Source organism: Maylandia zebra, linkage group LG4, assembly GCF_041146795.1.
Source record: "Maylandia zebra isolate NMK-2024a linkage group LG4, Mzebra_GT3a, whole genome shotgun sequence".
Classification (NCBI taxonomy): Eukaryota; Metazoa; Chordata; class Actinopteri; order Cichliformes; family Cichlidae; genus Maylandia; species Maylandia zebra.
Window position 1 is genome coordinate 31317188 of NC_135170.1, and position 22407 is coordinate 31339594.

At 40.0% G+C, this 22407-nt stretch overlaps 1 protein-coding gene across 4 annotated transcripts in view; it reads right to left on the reverse strand.

Annotated features, from left to right (window-relative positions):
- spop (speckle type BTB/POZ protein) overlaps window positions 1–22407 on the reverse strand; it is a 96896-nt gene that overhangs the window by 39218 nt on the left and 35271 nt on the right. For all 4 annotated transcript variants that reach the window (XM_004552418.3, XM_012919365.3, XM_004552420.3 and 1 more), the window contains 3 exons: window positions 13651–13854; window positions 10139–10260; window positions 6249–6400 (listed from right to left, as the gene is read on the reverse strand). In XM_004552418.3, coding sequence (XP_004552475.2) covers window positions 6249–6400; window positions 10139–10260; window positions 13651–13737 — 361 coding nt within the window. In that variant the 5' untranslated portion in view covers window positions 13738–13854. The remainder of the gene's footprint in view (window positions 1–6248; window positions 6401–10138; window positions 10261–13650; window positions 13855–22407) is intronic.

Genomic DNA, 22407 nt, shown 5'->3' on the forward strand with positions numbered 1-22407 from the left:
ACTCTGTTGGTAGGAAACCACCACTACTAACCAGGATCTACCCTCAAGCTTTTGCTCTTTCAGGCATGCTCTGACACAGCTGGTAGACAATAAAAACCTGACCCTAGCGAAAGTCGTAAAGCTTTTTATACCAACAATGAGAACCATCAGCATCTATTGTCCAGACCTGGCCATGCATTTTCATTAACTTATCTGCGAACAGGTCACAGGGGCAGCAGATTAAGCAAGAACGCCCAGACCATCCACCTCCTCCAGCTTATCTGAGGGGACACTGAGGTGTACCCAGGCAAGCCAAGAGACACAATCTCTCCAGTGTGCCGTGGGTCTGCCCCGGGGCCTCCTTCCAGTGACCTGGACATATTACATACAATGTTGATTTTTAAGAAAAACAGAGTCAGAAAATAGTGAACAGAATCCACCTATGCTTGAGTTCTTACAAAACAACTTCACAAATGTTTTTAATCTCAATCCAACTAATTTATTCAGTACTTTAAAAGGGTTCAGGTCATCACTGACATTTCAGACTTCTGTTGAACTTCCAGGCATATTACATCCACTTAAAGTCAACATTAAATTTAACTTTTAATGCAGATGACAAAATGTGCTAAAAATAACCACTGTGTCACTGAGACCTGGTAAAACAGCACAGTGAAAGTCTCGTGTTGATTCCAGCTGACTATAAGATACACAATTGGTTTTTTAGGCGTGGGTTGCAGCCCTAAACAATTCCAAATATTAGTCGAGCTGCATGTAAAATCAAATGTTCAAATCTGTCTTTTCCCTCACAACTGCCCACTGCAAAGTATGTTTGATGTCCGGTCGAGCCATGAGTAGGTATCATCATCCTGTATTCTGCATCCACAGTCAGAATCTCTTTTGCTGATGTTAAAAAGCCTAATTCCAGCTCCATGTCCAGCCAGACTCTCCCAACAATGTCCAGAGGTAAATGTGAAAAAGGCTACAGCCACCCCATAAAAGATCATGTCTAAGGCTCATACATCTGCAGGGTGTGTAAACTTAATGTGTATACACTTGCCACTTCAAACAGACTCCTCTCTAGCCTACTCTTGCATAGAAACCCCAATAGGAGATCTGCTGACAGTTCACAGTAGGAAGCACTAGGATGAAGTGTCAATGCTACTGTAAGATCCTGTGTCTAATCCCCTGTTTGGATCTGAGAGAGCAGGCAGCCAAAGAGGGGATTGGCGGGGGAGTGCAGTGCATATGCAGTTATTCCCACCACTGCTCATGCAGGGGGTCCTTCACTGTAATCCTCTGCCTCTGGAGGCTGTGTACGCAAAAGAAACTGACAGGAATCCACATGCAAACCGATACACAAATAAGCTTGACTGAAAGTCAATTCACAAAATGTATTTATGCACTTTACAAAGCTACTTTATTCATTGTTCTCCCAGCTGAACAGTTACTCTAAAATCGACTGAGGTTTTTTTTTTTAAGCCAACGGTATCTCCAGCAAAGTCTAGCAGGTTTGAAAACTGTGTCAAACTTTTGCTACACTGTACCTTTTGTGGCTGGGCTGAGACAAAGAATTAAACTTAATGCAGGTATCTTTCACAGGCTCTCAGTAAAATCTTCTTTCTTTAGTGACTTTCACCCACTCTTATGTCCTTTAAACATGTCTGATGGCTCTAGCATGTGTGACCCAGATGAAGCCCCAAAGCACAGAAGCTACTTGTGAAGTTGTGTTATTTGGGTAAGTAACAAGACCAGTGACGAGTGAATAGTTCCCCAGTGGCAGTATCTAAAGCTAATCTAGGGGGTGAGGAGAAAGGCTGGCAGCAGGAAGAGATTGGGGGGGGGGGGGAAGAGTGAAGAGAGGTGAGAGGGAATGCTGGAAAGAAGCCCCAGCAGACTCAGTGAAAAGAGAAAGAGAAGTGTGATTTCTTCAGTGTTCAGCTGTGACAGTGAGATGACTGTGGGTGCATGTGTGGATGTGTGCATGCATACAGGCACCAATGATGACGGCTTTGTGTGTGCTGAGCTCAGCTAATGCCATGCTATCATCTCCACTGGGGCATCAGAACACTGCACTGGCAGAGAATCAACTGCAGGTCAGATCGCTGGCGCTCACTCTTTCAGTGAGCTGGCCAAGGTGGTGGGAGTGCAGCCACTCTGCCAGAATACCAAAAAGAGCAGGGCAGCGGTGGAGGGAGGGGGGTAGGTAGGTGCAGCTGAGAGATCCGTACACATTTAGTGGAGCTACACATACCTCTTAATGTTCGGGGAAATTATAATGAACTTGTATGAAAAAACAAAAAAACAAAAACACACTTTTAACAAGTATGAATCAGCAACAAGTGGAGATAATTGTCAAGTTTTTAACAACGCCGCAGTTGCACTTCGATATTTCACTACCACTGAAATTTCTCACCCTGCCAAAAGAGAATCTAAGGTGATGCTGAAGGTGAGAAAAATGATGTCTAAACTGGCGACAGCGAGAGAAAGACTAAAGGGGAAGCCAAGCCAGAGTATTTAGGTGTGCAGGACATCCATATTCAGGCAGAAAACTCAAGGGTACGATTGGCACACAGAAAGAGAAGGTCGCCAGAAGACAAGCTGGCATGTAGAAAAATAGCAGCTGACAGAGCAGCCAGAGTCAACATCTCTCTTGGTGTCTGTCACTTTTCTGGACTTACTTTTTACCACTCAATTTTAGCAAAATCCCACTAACCACAACTTATAATTAACAACAGACTATACTGATCCATTGTTCATGCATTGACTGTTCAAGGACAATTAGTCTAGTCTTCAGTTAGCAGTAATGGGCATTCTACTAGCTTTTATAAAAAGCTGAAAAATCGAATGTAAAACGTTGCTCCCATTTACACACTGATTCAAACTGGCTGGCATAAAGAGATATAAACGTGACAGCTGTTCACACAAGAAAATCTAACCTCTACTAAAGATCGAGCTCTATAAGCTAATGTCAGCACAAACTTGTCTATTGACATTCTTGCTAGCAATGTCAATACAACCTGATTATATAAAGACTGACCAATAACTTCTACTCTATTACACGGTGCTCCACTCCCCCCACACAGAATGCCTGATCGCCTCTATCAGTCACTGAGGGCAACAGACTCTGACAAGTTCACATCCACAGCTTCAGTTAAATGAAACCAACATTTCTCATTCTTAAATTACAATATAAAGCAGACCACAGCCAACACACATGAGCTCACTTAGCCTTTGGCTACAACACAACAAAACCATTGTCTGTAGGGGAGATTTAACATGGAGACCATTTGAATACAAAACAGCTTGCGGCAATGGTTGAGAACTTTCCATCTCTCCTCTCTGAGCTGTCAGAACAGGAGTCTGCAGGGGGGCAGCTGTTTTCTCTGGCAAAAGGAGGAGGGGGGAGGACGGAGTGTGTGTGTGTGTTGGGGAGAGGGGGGAGTGGGGTCAAAAGACAACTTACAATCCACCCAGTAGCCTCAGAGGGGAGAACCAGCACATTAAGCAAGAGAGAGAAATGATGTGGCCAAGTCTGGTGTAGGAAAGGGGGGGGGGGGGGGGGGGGGGGGGGGGGGGGGGGTCTGCAGCTGATGTTTGAATCCATCTCCATTATTAAGTACAGACCATCAGAGGATCCACAGACAAACACCCTCTCTAGTGAGAAGCTCAAGGGCTGACTGATGCAGATCGGGTGTTTCATTAGATAATGTCAAGCAAATCCGTCATAGTATATCCTACACCCTCCTGTTATGTACTGCAGGAATATTCATATTTTCCATATAAACAAACCCAAAACATGAGAATGAATACATCTGTAAAAATGGAAAATATAAATATGTCTTTACTTCTCCAGTAAGCTAAAAAAAAATATATATAAATGGAAGCAAAGTTAAGATACTGGACTTACTCTACTTTAAGTTCTCACTAGTTTTTCTAACCATTTCTTCCTTCTATTCAACTATCCACATTAAAAGAAATATAACCCAATAACTATCATATTAAATATGGTCCCTACAGGAACACAGTATAGAGGCAGACAAATCACTGTCCTGCCACAAACAGTCCACAGCCGCTCAGCTTTCTTAATTAAGCCAATTTGTTTTTATTTGACTTTTTTTTTTTTCCTAGAGGCCTGGATTTAATTGGATTCTAAATGATCCAGAACCAATAGAGCAATCTTTACTACCATATTCTTAGACACAGTGCTTGCTAAAGTGTCACAAATATGCTGGCAGTTGGGTAATTTTCTCCATTGACAATGCAAGTGCAGTGGAGAGCCTAGGTTTCCCCAGGGGGAATGTGGGAAGATTGTAGGAGGGCATATGGCAAGAATGGGATGGGGTGTGCACCATGGAGCATACCATTTATTACAGAAAGCCCCTTGAGACAAAAAGAGAGCAAGAGAGTCAGAAAAAGAAGATTCTTTTTTACTTCACTTGGCATTCCCAAAATTCAGGTTTTCTCTGGCGATTTAAGGGACCAATATTACCAAAATTGTAAGGCCTTGAAATTATACATCTCCACAGTCTAATTATTACTTCTACCAAAGAAAAATCCTCCATGCAAAACTAAACTATAGATCACAAAATACCTAATATCCAGTATAAGCACTACAAGAGAAACTCTTCTTCAGTCGGCCACTCAGAATTAAGATTTAGTTTTCAAATAGTGATGGAATTAAAAAGGATAAAAGAGAAAGAAAACGAATTTGTGAGTGAGAAAAATGACAAAGGTCTAAGTGAGCAAATGAGGTACCTAAGTTCACATGGGGGAATGTTTCTCAGCAGGAAAAATGATTTCCCTTTCTACACAACCTGCACCGCAGGGTGTTGTACACAACTTCACTGCATATGCCTCTCATTCAAACACATTTCCGCCTCCCACCTCTTCTCGTCTCTCTACCTCCCTACCCACCCGCCCCGTCTTCCCTCCTCCATGCTTCCTGTACAGTGAGCTGCAGGGTACTGGGAGAGAGGGAGGCAGCCAAAAAGCCTGATAACCAGGAAGCGGTCACATCTGGCCCTCACTAATTCAATTCCACACAAGTTTGCTTTTCCTCCCCATAACATAACCTAATTAAAAATAAAAAAAAAGGAATTGGAGGTGCATTCACTTCCAATTTATCAACAGGGAGTGAGGCTGTCGAAGACTTCTAAAAAGGTTGGGTCTTTTTTTAATTAAAATCAAAATTGCCCCACGCTACTTTGAATTATATATTTACCAGAAATGAATCCAACCGGCAGTGATTACACAAGCCCATATGGCTATCAATACCTTACGTTATTAGACACACTTGGGGTATTAGACACACTCTCCACCTTCTACATTACAAATTTCAGTGCCCCAAAGACACAGGTGTGACAAGAGTTTTTCATTTTGAAACTCTTAAACTTTGAGATATCCCTGGCTTTGTGCTGAATATAAAGTCTATGTGGACAGCTTAGGTTTCAGTAATGAATTTGAATATATTTTTCAGTGTCAATTAGAACAAGTTAGGATTTCAGAAAATAAAACTGGACTCCCATGTATTTTTAAATGCTTGTTAGTCTTAACTTCTTGTGCCGGTGAGGGGGGGTCATGTGTTTATTATCATGTCAAAGCTCCTCATATAAAACATAATGTTACCATCTTGATCACCTGTATTATAAATATGTTTTCTTTCATCAGTGTGTGCAATGAACTTGCAATCTTGTTGCTTTTCAAATAGTTGCTTCGAGGACAGGGTCTACGATTCACAAATACTGACATAGTTGCTAGAGATTGGCCATTTAACTGCAGACTATGCTTTTATAGGAATATAACCAAAATGCAACCAGTTGGCAAAACTGGTGTCTTATTGCAAAGAGATGCATCGCAGATGAGTTGAGCCCAGGTAGACTAGCTCAGATTGATTGCAATGTGTTGCAATCTGTCTGTGTTTATGAATTAAAAAGGAATTCCATGCTCTTTGTAAATCTGTCTGAATGTGGCTGCAGTCAGTCTGAGTCAGACTGTGACTGTTTGGAGACAGGTTTTCTTCTACAAAGTGATCTGTGCAATCACCTTGTGACCAAAAGGAGTCACCTAAAACTTGAGGATGTTGCACACTCAATCTCTGGTAAGCCAACAGGTCGTCACGCCTACTTGAAATCAGTCACCAAATTTGAAAACATTCACAAATCAACGATTTTTTTTTCCAGTCCAAGGAGGTTTTCCTATTTTGACTGAGCCATAAGGCTATATAAATAAAACTGACTGCCACTGTTTAGGGCCTGGTGATTCTGACTTACCCATGGCTTTGGTCTCCTCTCCCTTGGCATTGAGGATAGAAAACTTAAACTTGGCACGCACTTCACTTTTTGGGCAGCTAACCAAGAGGAGGTAAAGTGATAAATAGTCTTTGCTCTCCTCATCCAGACCTTTAGGATTCACACGCAAACACCTAGGGGAAAGAAAGGGAAGAAACACACTAGTGAGACCAAAAAAAGAAGAAGAGAAAAAAAAGGACAAGGGGGAGTATCAGTTCCTGGAAGTATCTGTAATATTTGTAAGTGACAATCTGATTATTCTTAGATGAAAAGTATTGGAAATTATTGACAATGATTTTTACTTTTCATCTGATATGTACTTTAAACGGTCACTTCTATGCTCCACTTCAGCTTTTAAATGTGTTTTATAATGGCAAAAAAACGTCTTCCTCATCAAAAACAAACAATTACTTAATCGAATTATGTTTTAGCCAGTATGAAGCAATTTCTCTTGATTTCACAAATTCTCAAACAAGTTGTTAAAAATCGAATAATGTCCTTATTCACAAAGCAACATTTAATTGAAGCTTTAGACTACATCAAAGCACAGAAACCACAGCAGTTAAGGCTACTAAAGATCTGCTTAGCAGCAGTCTCAGACTACTCTTCATGTCCAAAGCTATTGTCACCAAAACCCTCCAGTATCAAAGGAAATGATGCTCAAAAGTAAACCTATAATCTGTCTGGTGCACTATTATGTTACTCTGACAATAAGCCAGACAGACTCACACTTGTAACATGGTTTCAGGGACAGTGAGACAATACCACTGTGAGGTAACCCACTGCTGTGCCATGGTTGGTTAATGATCCCATACACTTAAACAAAGCCACAGCAGCAATAACGCAGTATTATAACTCATAAGGATCAGGATCCGTCACAATTTGCAGGTTATTGCAGGTAAAATGCCAAGCACAGTTTGGATGAAGACCTGTTAGGTGATCACCGTGTCTATGTTTGATTCGATTCTGACCAGGAGGAGTAGCGATTCTTGTGACATGTGGCTGTATGGGAAGACTGACAAATCTCCAGAGGCGCTGTCACGGCATAAATTCATCAGATAAGCTAAAAACATATTTTGACATTATGAAACTTGTGAATAAATAAAATACATAGGATTTAATATATTTCCTAGTCACTAATTAACCACGGTATGCATTAAAGTGGAAGATATAGCCATTAAAAGGGTATTTTTTTAACAAAGTAGGAAGCAAAACCAATATAAAGTTTCACTGTACTCACAAAAACCCAATAAACAACACCTGATTCTAATACTCCCAATCTCCCCTCAAAGTCTTCTTCTTTGCTTCCAGCGAAGCTACTTTTATTACAATGCACCTGAAAAGTCATGTTCCAACACCTCACACGTGTGCATCAGGAGTTCCACCTTTGATCTCAAACTTGTGCAGACTTCTGTGTCAAGCTGACCCAACCTTTATGTCAAGGATTGTCACTACTAATATGAGCCATTTTCAGTAGAAGTACACAGTGTCCATGGTGAGATCCGTGATCAGCAGTAAGCTCTTTGGGGTATTTTCGTTTTTTGTTAGTTTTTTTTGTTTGTTTTGGGGGGTTTCCCTTCCCCCTGTGCTTTTGGGTGGTTTGGGGTTTTTGTTTTTTGGGGGGTTTTTTTAGGGGGACATTTAACCCAAGATCAGACCGACTGTTGAGGGCTTCAGCAGTAATTGAATAAGGAGCCTGAGGGAGAGCATTCAGTGCAAAGTCATGACCTGTGGTGCGTGTCAATTGTACACCAATGCACACAAACTGAACTTTGGCCACAAGCACAGTCATCACTCATCACCCGCCATACTTGTCAGATCTAGATCCTTTCGATTCTCCTCTTCCACAAAAACAAATGCAAGTTGAAGATCTAGAATCCTTCACAGACGTGAAATTGGTCTGAACAGCAAGAGCATCCTCGAAAAAGTAGCGTTATAGGCGCTGCCAAATTTCACAAGCAGACTGGAATTGGCCAAATTGAAATGAGGGTAAATCCAGCAGAGTTTTATAGTCAGTAGTGGTACAACGTAGTTGAGCAAAGAGTCTGAGCTTTCCTAATATTTCAATATGAAACCGCAATAATTATAAATAAACATCAGAAATCTAAAATAAATCACAGGAAAAAAGGGTCCTCAGCAATGCAACAGAAACCAGTTTCACAAAAGAATCATAGCTTTGTGTTTGCAACATATGGATTGTTTGTTGCACAGCCTGTTACAGTTTAAGTAGCATCAAACACTTTACCATGGCCATATGGACTGTTAAGCATCTGGAAACTAATTCTGGAAATTATTTAATAATATTTTACGACATTATATGAATTACTGTAATAATCCTGGCATCACGTCATAGTCAGCTGCCAAGTAAGTCTTACATTTTTCAAATTAAATAACCTCTACTTAAAAAGTATTATAAGGTAAAAGAAAATGAAAAGAAAAGCGAACCTGGCCTGAATTCTTAACAAGTTCTTATTAATTCATTTATGTTTGTCTCTAGTTTTTATTGTACAACTTGGGGGGCTGATCTGCAGTGCAGTGCACTGGAAAAAGATGCAACTGAAAAAGAGTTATGCTACAGATGGTTAAAATAAAAATAAATAAATAACAGAATCGTTCACCCGGAAACAAAAGACTAATTAAGTCATCATTCTTTAACATGACACAGTTTGCATCCAATTTAAACAAGCAACTTACATAACCCAATGTGACTAATGCATTGTTTTATCCCAGGACATAATCATTGCCTTCATCCCCCTAAAATATCTTTGGCCACTACATAAATGCATGAGATTTTAAATGAGTGACCCTGACTTATGTGGAAATGAAATCACTGGCATGTCATACTTAACACAAATCTTTGATGATGTGGATCCAAAAAGTACTCATCAGTTCAGCCATCTACGGAAGTCAAAGCATGACAGCCCAGTAGCTGTTCACTTAGCCAGTTTGTACAGCTGCACTCTCGGCAATTAGGTACATTTCCAACACCGGATGGAATAAGTCTGTCAAGTCATTTCAGGGCAAACTAGTACAAAATCAAATCATCAAAAATTTAGCTTTGACAAGGATGGATAAGCACTGTAGCACCTTAAACATAACAGTTTTTTCTTTGAACATTTTTTGCCACACTTTGCAGGAATCAAACAAAGTCCAAAGCTACGATCTGGAAAATTCAGCATACATTTATCCATTTTCCCCTGGTCAGACTGTGAATATTAGCGGACGAAGAATTATAGAGCAATTTTCTGTGTACCTAGCCACATCCTCCACATCCCTCAGTTCTTCCTGGGGAGTTGCCAAGATGTTTCAAGGAAAGATGGGAGGTGTGAACTGCTCAAACTCAACCTATAATTTTAAACACGACAAGCAGGAGGGTGCTCATCTCAGAGCAAAGTCCCCTCATCTCACAGTAAAGTAATCCAATTTAAATGTGGGTTTAACCTCAGATCAATTCATGCATACTAACGTGTCATGCAAGAAGGTTAATTTTAATTTCAAAACATATGCTAATAAACACTGCAAACACAGACACGTTAAAAGGCACAGAGCAATGATTGATACTCCACGTGTAGAAGCACGTAGATCACGTAAATGGTAAATGGTAAATGGCCTGCATTTGTATAGCGCTTTTCTAGTCCATAGGACCCCAAAGCGCTTTACACTACATTCAGTCATTCACCCATTCACACACACATTCACACACTGGCGATAGCAAGCTACATTGTAGCCACAGCTGCCCTGGGGCGCACTGACAGAGATCTAAGTTGAAAATCCTTAAGACGACTTCTTGAAAGGACATTCTCCAAAAGCACTCTTAGAGCAGGAATGCTGTACTTTATATGTGTTAGCTAGAATGATGAGACTTTACTAACCATTTGAGTTTGTCATTGGCTCCTGAGGAAAAAGTGGAGCTTTTGATGACCTCTCCCATCTCCTCACGACAGAAGCTGAAGTTGTTGATGGTCCACATGTAGGAGAACTTCACCACTTTGATCTGCATAGAAAAAGCACAGGATCGGCTGAAACCAGATCTCCTTTTTTATATATTTATCTATTCTATATGGGTAAGTGGTCTTTGGTCAGCCAGGACTTCAAAACCGCACATCAAAACTGCCTTTCATCTTAATAAACACTGACAACAAACGAAGGGAAAGAAGAAAGGATAATGGAAAAGTAGCCACGGAAAAAAAAAACAAAAAAAACAATTTTGCAAGGACGTAGCAGAGATGAAAAAACAGACATCATCAATGACATACTTTATCTAGCTTTGCTCTTATCAGGAAAGTGTTATCTGAGCTAGTAAAGCCTACACTGCAATAACTATAACAAATACAATTTCATAGAACAGATAACCATTAAACAAAGAAAACATGTAAAATGACATCAATTTTTATTTAAAAAAATTAAAAAATTAAAAAATTGGCTGGTAATGTAGAAGCCATCAGGGAAAAAGCATATCAGCAAGCTAGATTTAATATTGCACAAATACCAAAAAAGTTAAAAAAAAAAAGATTCACCATTAAAGATTAGCAAAAGCTGCACCAGGCTGATTAAAGCAAAAGATACATATTGTGTAACACTGTTCAAGAACACCTTTATGGCTGAATTACTCCTCCAATTTAACACTGCACCTTGTAAGTTTAGAGAACTTTTTTTAACATTCAAAATTGATGCAGAAGAAACAGCGAAATCGCCACCTTGTTAAAACACAGAACCTAGTTCACCCGCAATATAGCTCAACGTCTGACAGTTTATCTAGTAATCTGGGTGTAAATTATAGTAGTAACTGCTAATATAGCCTTGAGCCTCTAGCCTCAAGCAGAAATAAGAAGCAGGCAACAAAAATCTCTTACCAACAAACCAACAATGTTTGAAGAAGCTTGAAGCAATTTGTCAGACTGTGCATAGCCAATTCTAAAGCAAAGATTGTACTTTATAAATGATGAAGATAATTTTGCTTGCATGAATCAAACTGACATTTGATAATCTACGGGCAGAAAACAACAAAAGGAGGAACCGAAAAAAAGAGTATCTCAACCTCCTGACTGCATGAAAGCATCCAACAAAAGGGACCGATTACCAAGTAATTACCAAATTACTAAATTCAGAGTTCTTCTGGGGTAGAATTAGATTGTTTTGCTAAATCCAGCCAGGTAGTGCATATGGTACTGTGCAAAAGTCTTGAGTCAGGCCTCATTTTGTTATATTTTGCCTCCAAGGAACCAAACGTTCTTCTAATTTTTAACGTGGTCTTGAGCAGTAGTTCTCCTGGCTAGTTAATCATAGTTTCATTTAAAAATTAGCTGCTTTTTAACTTATTTTCAGACCAGAAAATATGAACATTTTCACCTGCATTTTTTTTTTTGGTTTGTTTGTTTAGTAAGTCACTTAACTTGACTCATTCAAGCATAAAAAAGGAACTTAACAAAAGTGATAAAGCAGTGTTGTATCTACACATAACAGGAAAAAATGGCAACAAAGGGTTTTTAAAGGTGCTATGTAGCAAACGGTCAGGAAAGTTAAACCTGTAAAAAATGCAGCAAAAAACAAACAAACATTGTTTTATAATGTTTTTGCAACACCAAGTTGATTCCCAAAGAGCTATTGGCCATAAAAGTGGCCAGTCTAAAAACCACTTGCAGCCACCACTGCTAACCCTCAGCCTCCTAGTGGAAACACCTATGGTATCAATTTCAAAAGTGACTGCATTCAGAATTTGCCCTGTGACCTTAAGATAAAGGTCACCGGGATTCAAACCTGTCTGAGAATTTTAGCAGCTACACCTATTGGTACCAAAACTCCTACGCTACCTCGTTATGTAATCACATTTTAAAAAAGCTGCTTGTCCACGTTGCCTGCCCGTCTAGTGGGGATATAATAACAATAACTAAAAGTCGTGTTATTCAGCAAACACCAGACACAGGACCTGAGAAATGTATTTGGTCCATCAGTTGATTGATCTACTGTTTGCTGAACCCTTATCAGAAACAGTCTCAGTGCAAATGTGGCTGTCAGAAAGCAATTTTTAAGGAAGCGAAATGAGAAGAAAAAGCTGAGGTTTGCCAAATTACACAAGAACTGGGCTGAAAATCAGTAGCAAAAAGGTCTTAATGAGTGCTAAATCCAAATTTCTCATTTTTATATCAAATCATTTTCAAAATGTATTAAAGAAGTCAGAGGAGAGGTACAACACAACACAGAGGTTCTGTCATCCTTTGGTGCTGCATTTCAGCCAGTGATCTCGTCAGAAACGATGGAATAATGAAAAAAGAAAATATTGTTAGATTTTGATTCATCATGCAATACCATTTGGAAACTGTCTGATTGGCAACAGCTTCATTTTTCAGCATAACAATGATTCCAAAAACACTGCCAATGCAAAAAAAAAAAAAAAGCACCTGGATGGAAGAACACACAATGGAACACAACTATCAGGCATGGATTCACATCCCCAGAGACTGGACTTCAAAATTATCTAAACAGTTTGGGATCATCTGGAAAGTGAACAAAAGGCAGATGACATCCAAAGAAGATGTCTGGAATTTCCTGAAGAACTATTCCTTATAACTACTTAAAGACATTACGAGGAAGCTTGCCGAAGTGAGTTCGGGCTGGTTAAAGACAAAATCTTATAAATCCTCTAACATCTTTAAAGACCACAAATTAAATAACCTCAGCATTTACAAGGGGTGAAATTAAAATTATGGTTACAAAAGCAGTCCAGTAAAATATACCCCATTTCTTATTTCTCAGTTTGTACATCTTCATTTCCTTTTTTCGCAGAGTATCAAATGAAGGAGGTGATAAAGAGATATGAGGAGAGAAGAGCTGAGGCAACAGGCGTTGAACAAAATTAAAAATCACTGCTTCAGAGCCTCATTTAAAATTGATTTCTAGTGAAAACAACTATTGCCACAGGTGTGTCATAAATTGCTTCGTTATATCCCAACTACAGCTGTATTTGTTTCATCTCAGATGGTCAACGGTTTTGCAAATCAGCAAAATATTATCTATTAAGTCTACTTTTTAATTAAATTAAAAACGTGGTGCAATGTGATCAGATATACTTCTTTTGTTAAAACACACACACACACACACACACACACACACACACACACACACACACACCATTTTTACTTCAGATGCATTTTAGGAATTGAGACATCCTTCAGCATTGTGTGCTGAGATTAATTTCCAGGCAAAAGGACAGGAGACACAGGAGACTGGTTAATGGCACTGGTTAGTGGTTACCATCTTAAGTAATGCCTGACAATCTAACTATAATATTTCAAGATGCATTCTGGCCTGATTACGGTTCAGTTTAGTAAAACACAAGGAAGTGAAAAAGTGAAACACAAAATATAAAAAGTCAAGCATTACTCACCTGAGTATAACACCAGCTCTCAGCCACAGGACTGCTGGACATTTCTGCCGGTGGTGAGGGACTTGGTACTCTGGACATTGCCAGCATTGATGCTGAGAGCACAGAGTTGGGCAGTGGCAGCAGCCAGATGTGGGATGAGGTGGTATGAGGTGTATGAGGTAGGAAAGGTCCAATAATCAGTCAAGCTGGCTGCCTCTTAAACCCCTGCCATACAGAGAACAGCAGAAAGTTGAATTCAGTACAACAGACTCTAAAATAGCTACAGGCTCCCTGTAGTGTCACAGAAATACAGCCATTAAAACAGTTTGACTTTTAAAGCAACAAAACCGATAACTAAGAAATCTGCGACCTTGTGCATCCCATGTGTGTATGTGCCTCTCTTTGTACATGTCATGGCAATTCTTAATTAAATGTTTGGAATAATTGAGTGGTATTTCCCAGTAAGTAGGAAGCAAGGGCTCTGGATTTATTTGTTTTGGGGGCAGGGATAGCTCAGTAGGTAAAGTGGTTACCCCATGATCGGAAGGTCGGGGGTTCGAATCCACTTAACGGCTACCCTGAGGTACCCCTGAGCAAGGTACCGTCCCAACACACTGCTCCCCGGGCGCCTGCTTAGTGGCTGCCCACTGCTTCACTGAGTGAATGGGTCAAATGCAGAGAAAAACAAGTAATTTCCCCATGGGGATCAATAAAGTATCCATTATTATTATTATTATTATTATTATTATTATTATTATTATTATTATTATTATTATTATTATTATTTAAAAGAGTCTTTGGCAGTCAAAGCACAGCAGCAGCGTGCAGTCGGCTTCACTAAGGGAACCCTTCCTTTATCTGCGCGTGGTTTCGTCTTTGTTTTGCTTTGAGATGAACAGAGTGCTGTGCCAGCCACGTGATTCCAGCCAGGCTGCATCCCATCCGCTGTGGCTGTAAGTGAAGGGCAGGACTTAAGACTTTCATCTCAAGCAGCCAGTCTGTACTCACAACACACACAAGGTCACACTTTACTTTCAAACGACTAAGAAAGGTCAAAGTTTTGTTTGATAAGCACCTGTTCCAAGGCTGTTTTTATTCCAGAATACTGCGGTACAGATTTAGACTGTAACGGCTACATCACCTCTCCGCTTCCATTTGAAGCAAAGCGGAGTTTCCTCATTATTTTCCTATTCTAATTTTTGGTCCGTTCTATACTAGCAGTCTCAAATGCCTGAACATCTTACTGAAAAATAAAAAGGAATATGCACGGTTTGGTTTCAAAGTGTAATTTCTCTGCTGTCTAAATCTCTCATTTCCTCTCGTCTCATTCCCTTACGCTCCTTTCAAGTTCCTCTCCACAAATTTCATACCTAAGTCATCAAGGTCTCAAGATCTGGCTTTTCTCACTCAACCTGCAAGTCCCCCTGATCTCCTGCCAGAGAAACCTTTCCACTCCATTGCTTAATTAGTGTCTGATTGAAAGACAAGTTTAGGACCTAAGAAAACTTGGCAGAAACAGTACTGGACCAAGAATCCAGAGAGACAAAAAAAGGGAAGGAAAGGGGTAAAAAGGTAAGAGGAACCTCTGTCTCTTGGTGAGTGGATTGGAAACAGAAGAGGCGACACGCGGACCTCACCGGCTCTGGAACCAGACAACTTAATTAATGTTTAGAGCTAACGCCTGAATCTGATCATCTCAATTCAGTGCCCCCTTTTCTTCTTTTGTGCCACTTGTATCTGATGAAAACACTGGTGGCATTTTCGCTCAGTAAAACAATAAAATATTAATCAAAAAAAAAGTCGGGAGAAAAGAAAGCTGTACTCATTTGCAATTTAAATTACCTGAGACTTCCTGGCAATTAATTACAGTCTATACGAGTGAGCGAGGGTGATTTTTTACATGCATGTGCTTCCTCGTGTCATCATTCTGGTACTGTATCACAGTGTATTCAAGGCACAATTTACCAAGTGGCTTTCTTGTATCGTGTCCCTTAAAGAACACAATGAATGCCTAGTAATCACAGGAAATCAATTTAAGAAAACATGACAACACTGGCAGCACTGCTAACAGCCTCACAGCTTTCTAAATACACCCAGATGACACTTAACCAGAAAAAAGCTTGGGATGTTTTTTTTCCTTGTTTTTCATGACAAACATCAAGAGCAAAGCAGTAGGAGAAAAGCAACAATAACAACTGAGAGACAGAGGAGATGCGTGCTAATCATAGGACTCCCTCAGGAGAAATGTCTTCAGACAGTTCATTTGTCACAGGAATCTGAAGATGACGGTGTGAACGAAAGGAATGGCTAATAGGTGATAATGCATATGATGTAGGGAAAATAAATATTGTCACATTACAGTGTATGGCAGGCACAAAGACTGTGCTCTCCCAAAGGCAATTAAAAGACAAAGGAAAGAGGTAATCGAGGTGCTGTGGTTCAGATAAGGACTGAAGAATTTTTTGCAGCTACTTGGTAGCCATCAGCACTTCTAAGGTTGGATAAAAAGCAGTGAAAATTAGGATGAGGATAAGAAGTGCTTAGAAAGAGAGAGAGCAATGCAGAAGAACAGCAAACAAGTTCAGATTCTGCAGAGTATACATCAAAATTTCTCTGCCTGCAAATACAGCAAACTAAAGAACTAGACAACAGTTTACTCTTCTGTAACAAAAGCATACAAACGCTGTGCTAGGGATGCTGCATTGTGAAGACTAAATGACCTGTCCTTCTTTACCACTACAATTTTTGAGGGCTATTGTTGTATTGAACACCACTAAAGTAAGAGGTTCTATTTTTAATCTGAAAAACTAATGTCACAAGCTCACCAAAGTATTTTCTGCATGGTTTTCACATGCAATTTACAGGCCATATAAAAATGATTTGAGTCACAAAGATGTCACCATCTGGTTTGTAAACTGCCATTTCGAAGACTCGGTTTTAGCATTGTGGCATTGGCTCTCCTTTTTTGTTTGTTTGGGGGTTTTTTGTAACTGTTAAGTTACAAGATAAAACTACAGAGCCTGGTTAACAGTGCTGCGATGGACTGATGGACAACATCACACAGTCACAGAAACCTGCTAACGCTAGGCGACTGTTAGTCATGACAAAATAATGCTAAAAGGTTAAATGTTCACAAAAATGTGTACAGGGGAGTTATTTAAAAGTTTGCCCCCAAACAGCTGTTGCAAAAAATTTTCATTTCTGCTGGGCATTTTAGCACAGAAGTCCATGGGGACTCATCTTCAGAGCAATTTGTCATCATTTGAGTAACTGGAAATGAAGAACCGTTTCTGGCACTTCTGCATGAGCCTTATTATAGTCTTGGATGTTGCCACTCTGGTTTTAACCCATTCTGCACTTACAATAATTACAGTTTAATCAAAAACAAAGTGCACGGTAGAAAAGAGAAAATGTTCTGCACTCCTGTCCTTCAACATCTGTTTTTGCACATCTTTATTGAAAATGTCATTATCACAAAATCTTGACTGACAAGACACATCATTCCTGATTTTCTGCACAACAACCTCAGCACTAAAACCTCTTGCAACCATTCATTTTTTAACCTATGGTTCATTTCAAGAAGTCATGTTTTAACAAATGTTCTTACTTTACATTCACATAAGTGTCAAAATGGTTTATGTCTCTCCACACACTTACACTTAATGTCTCTCAACACACACTTAATCTTAAATGATATACAACAATTTATCAGCTCTTTGACATTAGAATTTCCTCAGTTTTTTACATTTCAGGACTACAGACAGTGAATAATTAGAAAAAGAAATAGTTTACAAACTACATAAGCAGAATAAATGTACCCTACAGATCAGAATTCAGTGCTATGTTGAGTTATAAGTGTAACTTGTGGGCTTCCTTAGGGCACGTCATCATTTTTTACCTTTTACCTTGCAGAAGATTATGTTCAAGATGCCCCTTTCAAATGACACCTTAAAACCAAAATGCAGCCGGCAAAAAAAAGCATGGCACAAAACAAGTTTGATCTTCTGTTTTCTGTATGTATAATGCAGAAGGTGTGACTGTGTAGCAAAAGGAGTATAGGAGGATGGGCCAACTTCAATCCACATTCTCATCCCATGTCTGCTTTCAGAAAGGTAGGCCAGATGAGGAGAGTGAGACCTGGAGCCCATTTATATTCATTACAGAAAGACAGTCTGCTCTCACTCTACCAGTCCAGTCACCATCTCTCTCCATCTCTCTGTCACATACTTCAACACGCCAGGGAAGAGACTCTGACAAACCAAAAGACAGATAGATTCAACTTCTTCTGCATAAACAAGAGGTAAGCGAGGTGATGCTGCGTCTGCCTCTGCCATCAGGATGAGAGCTAGAGGCCACCAGCTGTCCAGACTGTTACAGCCCCACGGTATACCGGTACCACATCACTAACATGTTACACACTAAGTGAATACATGACACTCGGCTCATGGTGTAATAATTCCTGTGCTGCGATATTCACTCCATCTGTAAATTTTACGTGGTGATAGCATATTCTGTGCATATGTTACCTCCATCTGCAAATCTGATATTGTGAAGAGCTTACAATGCATATTTACACTCGAGGACACATTTCTGTTCATTTGTTTTTCCATCTGTGCTTGTGACAATCTGAATAGCTGGTGATGCACATCGCTTGCACAGCCTTCCCAACCTCAGTGTCAGTGAGAACAATGCATATTTAGCTTGTTTACTTTCAATATGTCTAGCTGTTGGAGTATTATCTTTACTTCATTGCAGGATAAAAGTATTTATTGGCCCTTCTAAAAAAAAAAATAATAATAATCTTAACAGGATCAAAGAAATGCCAAGTTTGCCAGACATTTGATATTTAAAACATTTCCAATCATTTAACTAGACTTGCTTGGGTTTGCCAGATAAAACGTGTAGATCACCAATAAGATTTCCATGCAGGATCCGTTGGTGCACAGGTTAACAACCATGGTGTAGATAGGAAGAGAAATGGAGAAAGGATCATGTGAACAATGTTGTAGAGGTGAGGAGAATATCAGCCAGGATCATGAGTTTGAAGGTAGAAACTGAAGCGTTGATGCTGAATGTTCTTCGATGAAGAAATGCAAGTAAAAAGGAACAGGTGTGATGAGGTGGTGTTAGAGAGATATAGTGTTAAAAAGAGAAAAGCACAGATGGCAGAGAAAAGGATGGATGAGGTGAACATGCATTTCAGGAAGAGGCAGGAACATAGGGTGACAAAAGGTGGGGAGGACTGGGAAAGTACAGCTGAAGTGGTAATTTGCTAAGAAGGTGTACACTGTGGACAGAGAAAAGGAGACTTGGCTTTGAATGAGGAGGTACAGGAAAGCATTCAAAAGGGTTAGCAAAGAAACAAGAGGGATAGTCAGGAGGACGAGTAAAGTAGACAGAGCATTGGGAGGCTAGGTGGCAAAGAGAAAGGAAAAGGTGTGTAGTGATTTCTATGTGAGGCTGGAAAGGAGCTGAAAGATGTTGAATATGGAGCTGCCAAGTAGGAGGAAAAGAGGAAGACGACAGAGAAGATTCATGGATGTGGTCAAGGAGGATATTCAGAAGGTTGATGTGACAGAGGAGGATGCTCGGGATAGGGTGAGATGGAGGCAGATGAACCACCGCAGTGACCCCTAAAGGGAGCAGCCGAAAGCAGAAGCTCATGCATAGAAATGCTGGAGAGTGCACATTGTTAAGCTGCTGGGCTGACAGAGCATACATCAGTTGTAATTTTCTCTGAATTGTTAGCCTGACTTCTCCCAGATTGTGTTCTTTTAGACCAACTAAAATTCAAACAAAAAACATCTTTGACAAATAACATTTGCTCATATTGTTTCCTCAATTAGACTGAACAGCCATAATGCTAAAACCACTGAAAGTGTAATTTTCTGGGAATCTTCAGATCCTGATATTTACTTGGATGTTATTTGATATGAGGCACCCCCTAAACATCCTTGCAAATGATCACATTCCCATAGCAATGTCACTGGCAACGGCCTGCAGTACAATGCACCGTACCACACTGGACGGGGGAGAAAAAAAAAGAAAGAAAGAAAGAGAGAAAGAAACAGAAGAAAATGAGTCAACAAACATGACACAGTGTTGACTTGGTCTCCAAATTCCTGAGATTCTAATCCGATCTAGTACCTGCAGGCTTTGTCAAAACAAAACCGGTCAATGCCTTATAACCCACAAGACCCAAAAATCTGATTCTAACATCCTGGTTGCAAATACCACATGGCACCTAAGAGGTAACATATTCATACCATGGTGGGAGCTGCAGGAGGTGAACCTGTATAATATTCAGCAGGTTGGATCATCAGCCTATAATATCTTCACAGATCAATAATTGCAATTATGCCAGTGACTGTGGCTACAGAGCCAGTCGTCCTAACATAACATTCTTGGCAGTCCATTAGGGTACCTGTTTCAGTGTAATACTTCACCTAATTAACTGATAGTTACAGCCAGGGACCACTGCTGCATTGCACATTTTCTCTTTATGCTGCTTCTGCTGTCATGGCTAAATAGTAGCAAAAACACATGCAGAAAAAATATTTAGCTTTACTATCCCTACATATAAAATGTCGCTGTTGAAAAATTACAATCTACATTTACCATCACCACGAGTTTTTGGATTATGAACACAAGTGTAGGTGGTGTTCATATTCTAAAATTAATACTTGTTCCAACATAATCTAATGTCACCTACTCTAACTTTACAATAAATTGCCATTCTAAAGACAAACAGATCCTATTGTGGTTACATAAGTTATGTAGAGTTATAGCAATGTTTTTGTATGAAAAGGTTAAGTTTATCCAATAAATCCTTCAGTATGACCATATGGCAGGGACTTCAAGCAACCTGGTCTACTGTGAAATAGGAGTGACAGAACAAAACAACAAAAAGCCTTCTGGAATTCATTACAGCTATCGCAGAGTCTCAAAAACAGAAAATATATTCATTATACAAAAGAAAAGGAAAAACACATTCTACATGCAAGCACACAAACACACATCAATACACAATTAGCCTGTCACTATCTTAATTCCCTTTACACGGAAAATAAAATGGAAATGTCAAAAATATTAAGTTACCTACTATCCTCTCCCTCAGAGAAACAGGTGGGAAGGTGCTGAGACATTGCCACCAGGTGGACAGGGGGTGGAGGTGCGTAATTTGGCCGCTACAAAGAAAAGCCAGAATCACAGCAGGGATCCTGGAGTGTTTAGAGGGTCACCTTGTGCAACAACAGGCACAGAGCAAACCTGTGAGGTACACAGGCGGGCTGCAGAGTTGAGAGGGACAGACTACAAACACTGAAAACCTGCCAGAAAACTGAGGTTAAGTGACAAAGTGCTGCAGACTTCAACGTATGTGTGACGCATTTCTGAACGTAAATCAAATGCCCACATGCTAGCTCATCTTTTCACAGCCTAGAGCCAGGCCATGTTCTTCTATCACCACCACCACAATTCTCTTTCCTCCAGCTCTGGTGAGCAGTCTGACAGAGGGTTAATCAAGCCTGTTCATTATAACGTCAGATTTCATAAAAAGCTTAGGCAGTATGTGCAGATCCATCTGGGGGGTTAGCAAGATTGATCAAGTAAAGTAGCCGACCCTCATTTCTAAAACTCACAGATGGCTGGAGGTGCACATCCTGTCAAATAAGTACATGCACATGGATCATAAAAAAGGAAGATATCCCAAATATTCGTTATGAGAGATTCTGGATTTGTAGCAGAAATTAAGGGCAAGAACACTGAAAATATTTGAGCTTGCTGCAGGAGACACTGGCAGGCAAAACATGAAAAGGGAAGGAGAAAAGCCTCTCAGTGTTGAGAGAAAGAACAAGTCTAGATGTGGAGCATGTATAAAAACACTGTAAAACAGTGTCTGTCCATCTTGCCCGAGGCAGTGCTGATAGCCCTGACATTCACTCAGAGAAAGAAAAAGAGTGAAAACAGGGATAAGAGAAGGCCAGGAACAGTGGGCACACATGCATGACAGAGCTGAGCATAAATTCGTCAGCGGGTTGGGAAGACGCTGTAGTGTGTCGGATCCAGGACCGCAGGAGGTGTGATGGATTAAGAGGCACTGGCAGAGACAGAGGTCCTCCCTGAACCGTGGAGCAAACTCCAGCGAAACACCATCACTATCCCTCTCCGTATCACCAGTCATCTTCTCTCACTCTCCATTTCTCACAGCTTCCTTCTCTCTCCCCTTTTTAAATCACCTAAACTCTCCGTTTTCACTTCTCTTAATCCTTCTCAAGACTGCTATAAAACTGAGCAACCATGCCTTACTACATACCTTGCTTTAGATCTACTAATTCACGTGGCATTTTCTACTTTAGATGATTTCAAACGAGAAAGGTATTACTTGCAGCTAAGATAACAAAACTACTATAATGCTAGCAAATAAAACAAGACAGCTTAGCTCAAAATATATCCCCAGCTGTACTGCAACACATAACATACCGATGCATGTACTGTATGTACTGCATGTACTGTAAGTACGTCACAGTGTTTGCTATAGTCATACCAAGAAATAATTACATTTTCAATACAGTAAGTGAAGTCAAATCTTCCAAACTGGAGGAGTTCCAAACCTCCTCTGGCATCAACATCAGCACAAAAAACATTTGCTTGGAGCTTCATGTCATGGGTTTCCATGGCTGAGCAGCTCCTGTCGGTGTAATATACAAGTAGCCCAGTACGTCTGTGCATCTAATGTAATAGTAAGGCTGAAAAGACAAGAAAAGAATATTTTGGCAG